This window comes from Sesamum indicum, linkage group LG6, assembly GCF_000512975.1.
Source record: "Sesamum indicum cultivar Zhongzhi No. 13 linkage group LG6, S_indicum_v1.0, whole genome shotgun sequence".
NCBI classification, from domain to species: domain Eukaryota; kingdom Viridiplantae; phylum Streptophyta; class Magnoliopsida; order Lamiales; family Pedaliaceae; genus Sesamum; species Sesamum indicum.
This window is the reverse complement of record NC_026150.1, coordinates 16,748,484-16,754,643: the sequence shown is the minus strand read 5'-3', so window position 1 is coordinate 16,754,643 and position 6,160 is coordinate 16,748,484. Positions and strand designations below refer to the sequence as shown.

At 32.8% G+C, this 6,160-nt stretch overlaps 1 protein-coding gene across 1 annotated transcript; it reads right to left on the bottom strand.

The window, feature by feature from the left end:
* On the bottom strand, window positions 2,787-5,883 carry LOC105164692 (vacuolar-processing enzyme). The gene is made up of 9 exons (XM_011083408.2): window positions 5,565-5,883; window positions 5,196-5,360; window positions 4,950-5,106; window positions 4,775-4,860; window positions 4,496-4,695; window positions 4,152-4,200; window positions 3,771-3,980; window positions 3,321-3,527; window positions 2,787-3,243 (listed from the first exon to the last, which is right to left on the bottom strand). The coding sequence occupies exons 1-9, from the start codon at window positions 5,769-5,771 to the stop codon at window positions 3,067-3,069; spliced, it is 1,458 nt and encodes a 485-aa protein (XP_011081710.1). The 5' UTR covers window positions 5,772-5,883; the 3' UTR covers window positions 2,787-3,066.

Below are 6,160 nucleotides of genomic sequence, written 5' to 3'. Positions count from 1 at the left end.
CTGTTGTGGCATGTCTGTTTCTACGTGTATATAATAAATAATATTTTATATTTTAAAATATACTATAAATAAAAAATATATAAATTGATCCATCATATTTCTAAAAAAGAAAGCAACAAAGGAAAAGAAAAAAATCAGCTCAGGGTATTATTGACATAATAATAAAATTAGTGTTGCGGTGTCATAACATTCATTTATGAAAAAAAAATATTTTTTCTTTTTAAATAGTATAGATAGACATAGATAACCAACTGACTTTACGATTTGGAGCACCATAAAACAGTCCTTTTTAGCAGGGTCATTCTTTTAATGACACTAATTATCGTTGTACACCTTTTCTACTAGCATATATAAAAAGAATAATTATACTTCCTCTGAAGTTTGGTGTAGTTACATGTAGAACTCTTGTAGTTTGTCAAATTATATCTAGTATTCTTAATGTTTGTTTCCATCTAACAAATAAGTCCCTCTGTTAGTCAAAATTAACTGAATTTGATGATATTAAAAAAAATAAGAAAAATACAATTATCCTAGATTGACTTATTGTAGGTCAAATATATTTTTATATAATCAAATTACCCTCATACGTCTTCACACGTTAATACATGTGAAAAGGTATATTTTCTTCGTTATGAAGGTATTTTACGTATTTTATTTTTAAAAAAATTACTTAACCTGCAAGAAGTCAGTAATAAGTCAATCAATAGTAAATATTAATTTTTATTTAATTTTTTTATTCAAACCAACAAATTCAGTGAATTTTGACCAACGAGATGACTTATTTAAGTTGTTAGATGAAAATAAACCTTAGAGGTGCTAGATATAATTTTTCAAACCACAGGGTATCTATGTGTAATTACACCAAACATCAGTAAAGGAAAGTGTAATTATCCCTATAAAAAAATCTTGGCGGCGAGATGATAAAAGAAAAAAAAAGAGATTTATAAAAAGAACGAATTATAATTATAAATTCTAATAAATGTGGAGAAATGAAGTGAGAGATAAATATGGAGTAGTAGGTAGTTACGAAGGAAAAAAATAATTGTGATTATTTTTTTAAAGGAAATAAATGAAATAAACAATAAATTTAAGTATCCAAAAATTGGTACAATAGAATATATATATATATATATATTTATAATAGTTTAGATAGATAAATAGGTTGGAGTTTGTTTGAATTTTTTAATTCAAATTTTAGTGTATAAAAAAATTCAAATTTTAGTGTATTATTATATATTATGTAGATTTTTTTAATTAAATTAATTACATAATTTTTATACACACAATATATACATATATATATATATATCGTCGTACCAATTTTAAATACCCAAATTTACCCTTTATTTCATTTGTTCTCTTTAAATTTTTTTGATCAAATTAGTAAGTTTAAATTTTTTTTTAATAATCTCACAATTATATTTTTTTTCGATTAACTACCCACTACTCCACATTTCTCTATCACCTTACTTCTCTATATTTTACAATTTATAATTATAATTTATTTTTTTTATAATTTTTTTTTCTTATCATCTCACACCAAAATTCTTTTATATGCTTGCGGGAACCACGTCCAATGATAATTAGTTATTATAAAAGAAAACATTTTGTCATACCAATTTTTGAATATCCAAATTTATCCTTAAACTCATTTCTTTTCTTTAAAATAAATTTGGTCAACATAGTAATTTTAAATTTTTTTAATAATTTCACAATTTTACAAGAAAAAGAAAAGAAAAAATTTCTCACCCACTACCCCATGTTTTTTTCTTGGCAAACTTCTCCATATTTATTTTTCTTACAAGCTTCTATATTTTTAATAAACTTACAGTTACAATATTTTTTTTTTCTCATAAACTTCTTTTTTCCTTATAACAATTTTTGTTTTTCTCTCCATCTCATATCATAATTCTTTTTTATTTTTTAATGCTTTGATTCGTGTTAAAAAAATGAAAAATTACATTAACATTACTTGAGATTGGGCCAAAATGCATTAATATTTTCTATTTTTGTAAAATAACACATACACTCCCTAACTTTATAGTTGTAATACAACTGAATCCCTTATTCAAATGCAAAATTTGCATAAACACCCTCTATAAAAATATTATAATAATAACCCCTCAGGGGGTGTAACTGTTATTTTGTAAAAAATATGGATATTTATGTAATTTGGTCTATTTTTAGAAGATGTCAGTGTGATTTACCCTAAAAAATTACAATAGTTTAAATCAAGAATATTTGTTTGGCTATAGATAGTACAACAAAACATTTTGTCAGAAATAGATATTTCATAATCACGAACTTGAGAGTCTTTTTTTCTAATTATTACTAGCCGTTGTGGCACGTCATCTACGAGCATATAAATAACCTTTCACATTTTAAAATCTATTATAAATAAGAGTAAAATAAATATAATCAGTACATTACATTAATGAAAAGCAAAAAAGAAAAAAAAAATAATTTATCAAATGTAAATTTATGAATAGTTGGAAAAGTTAATTATTTTCTCATTAAGGTCATTTTTGACTTTACAAAAAAGTGATGCGGCGGTATCATTCATCGTCGCTTGTTAGTGTAGAGAGATTCGGGACAATTTTGCTTTGAACTAGGACCGTCACTTGTATTGAGAAGAATAATGCCAACTCAATTAATAAATTGATATTTAGACACGGGGAATGTGTCAAAGAAATTTTTCTAGGAATGAGATTGTAGGAAAAATGTGGACCTCTTGTCTGCAAATTCGCTATCCAGCAACAATACTTCCAAACTGTAGAGCATTGAGGTTTGTGTGCAGGCAAATTGCAATCCATTCAAAGTGCATTTCCAACTAAAGGGGCAGGAGCATTGACACTGCTCCTCCATTTATGGACTTCATTTTACATATGCCCATAAACATTTCACTCAATAATCAACAGAATTTCCTCTCAGAATCCGCGCAACAAAAAGTTTTATTCTGTTCCAAGGGATCGATGCCCACAATACATACAATACCGACACGCTGTTGGAACATTATTTTTGTAGTTTTATTCTATATATTGAGATGCCAAACATATAGAAGAGAATTCAACTCCCGGCTGTGGAGAGAGCTCCGAGAAATGGAAGGGAAGTAGCGCAGGCTTGGGCTGAAGCCTCGCCCATCTGCTCTTTCTTCACACCAGCATTACAGATGTTGGCAATAGACCGCATGTGTCTCATTCCATATTGGGATAGTGATCCGCAATGAGTCTCAAATGTTCTAACCTGTGCAACCGATTACGCTAATCTTGTCACGAGAGAGAAAAAGAGTAGATATGTAGGACTGAATTTTGATGTGTTACCATTGATTTAAGGCAATCCCAGTCGTCAACAAGAGCCTGCCCAGCAGGTCGAACTGAATTCAACACTTGAGGACCCTTGTCAGTTCCGAAAATAAGTTTCCCAATGAGTTGAATACTGCTATCAACATGTGTTCGTTGTGCCATAGCTACAGCAAGCTGCTTTTGGGCTTCAAATTTCTTGGCAGACCCTTGAGGAGCGCCACGGAACTGCCAATGGTGGATCAAGAAAGATTTGATCAGAAAGCTTAGTGAATTAGGCATTTAAGGTGTTTAACTGGCAGGTTCATCTATTACATAATCCCCAAAACAGAAAAGCGCAATACAGAGTGTATATCAAGGTCTCATCTGCTAGCGACTTAATTTGACATTCTTGAAATAATTCCTCCGACTATAATCATAGAAAAAACAAAGAGACATTAATTGTGATTGTTTTAGGAGCGATTGGAATACCTTATGCCAGAAATGTAAAACATCAGCATCGCGCTGGTTAATGACCCCTGAAGATGGTCTCGGAGAATTGTCATACACAATAGTATGATTATCCTTATTAGGATGAGTACCCATATACACGGAAAGAGTCTCCGCGCTTAGCTTCAAATCACCATATTGCATAACATGGGAGCTCAAATCAGGATCTTGACTTGCTGTTCGATTCTTGACCTGAAAATGCCAACAGCTATATATGTATTCACGCAGTAAATATCAGCAAAAGATTGGAAATGAAGCGAGAACTGATGGCAAAGTGTGTGATTGATGCTCTCAAAGCTTAACATTCGCAGACTGGCTCTAACAAACTGCTCAATATAAAGACACAGTTCCAGAATATCTTACCAATTGGTACTGCTGCTTCAAAGTTTCGGTCTGAAGATTGTGACTGTCACTGTTCATAACAACGCAATGTCAATACTGATTAGATAAACATAAAAACACAAGTATTTGTGTCAAAACTAGGTACACAACCACCCTGTAAATCACATTATCAACATTTTTAACATTGTTTTTTGGTTTTCCAACCGTTGCGCCCACTCTAGGCACTAGCTCTGATTACTAGCAACCAAAAATTCAACAAGCCGGTCACGGATACAGGACCGGTGCATATGCAAGGAACTTCCATTGTATATGCACGCACATTGACTGACTTACGAAGAAGCTAGAAAATTATGGATACAATATACCTATCCTCCATCCAGGAAACACTATATGTGTCACCCAAGCAGGTATCATATGCAGGGGGAGGACTAGGGTCGTATCCCGGGCAGTAGATTGCATAGCTACTCTCCTCCGAATTTGATGCAGTTGTTGCATATATATTCAAGCCTTCAGGAAGAAGACCTTCAAACATACTTCCAGACTCACAAGCTTCAACGTAAAACACCTAAAATATCCGCGGAAAATTAGGTTCCTGCTTCAAAAAGAAATCGTTGCATAGAAAACGAATGCCAAAATTGATTTACCAAGCTCTTATATGTTCCAGAAGCATGTTTCTTTTTCAAGACATTGATCAGTTCATCGGCATATATTTCACGACTAGTGGGCATCCCTGAGCATATGTAATAACATCATTGAATAAGTAAGTCAGTGGAGATACTCTATCAAGAACATTTTGTTACAAGGAAAGAAGTTACTGACCAAGTAATCCAGCTGCTCCATGATCTGCATAATATATGAAGATATGATCATTCGGACCACTATCGACAACCTTTCCGCTACCTCCTTTCAGTGCAGTTTTGTTCCCAAGGAGTACAGCAAAAAAGTTGTGTGCAGTAACATCCTCACCAACATAATCCTGTCTCAAGACTCACCATGGTAAGAAAAGGAACATATTTTCTACAACAAACAATACGCAGCTAAAGACTTGAGCATTATGACACAAACCTTTGGAACTCCCTTGTATACATCCTCACCATGAGGGCTGTTAATGATGACACCAGGTCTAGGGTTCTCCACATTGTTGGCAATGTCATCATACATAAAAACAATAATATTTTCATCCTTCAGACCACCTCTTTTCAAGATTTGATATGCATGGCATACATCAGCCTAGTACAAAACAAATGTCCTTGTATCAGTCTCAATTATGGGAGTCAAATTATAAAGATCTCATTAAATCATATCGAAAACTAAATTTTAGGCCCGTTTGGTTTTATCTTCAATTTTCATCATTTTCAATGGGATGGAAATGTTCTTTTAGTTTTTGCGCGTAAAATGAAAATATGTTTGGATAACTTTGGAGGAGACGACCACCTGGTGCCTGTAATTCTCGTAACCATTGGACCCTGCCACCAGGACAGCCCATTTGGTACCCGCAGAATCATCATATGCTCCAACGGGCGATGACCCGAATAATCGGCGACCTTCAGAAGGGAGTTTGAGGAAATCATGCCGGCCATCGGCGACTGACAGGATGGACAGTGCAAGGAGGAAAAGTGCAGCGGTGCAGCGTACCATCATCTACGTTCGTGGCGGGAAGCAAACACTTTTATAGTACTACAATATTATTCCGCGGGAAAATGGTTGAGTTTGGTTGGGGTGTGACCTGTGAGTTGATGAGTATCATAGTATATATATATATATAACGAGGAGACATACTGGTGGTGAGATTGTGCTAAGTACCCCATATGTCAATTTAGCTTAAAGCTTGCAAGCTTGTCTTGGTCGTTTTTTAGGTAAGTTTTACGTAACTTTAGATCAAATTAAGACAAATTTCTAACCCAAAACAAATTAGTTCGAATCAAATTAATCACAAAGTAAATATGATATGTTAAATGTTATTATATGGTTTGTTAAATGTTATTATCTATATACTAATCTAAAAGAAAATACACTTTTGAATTCATGAA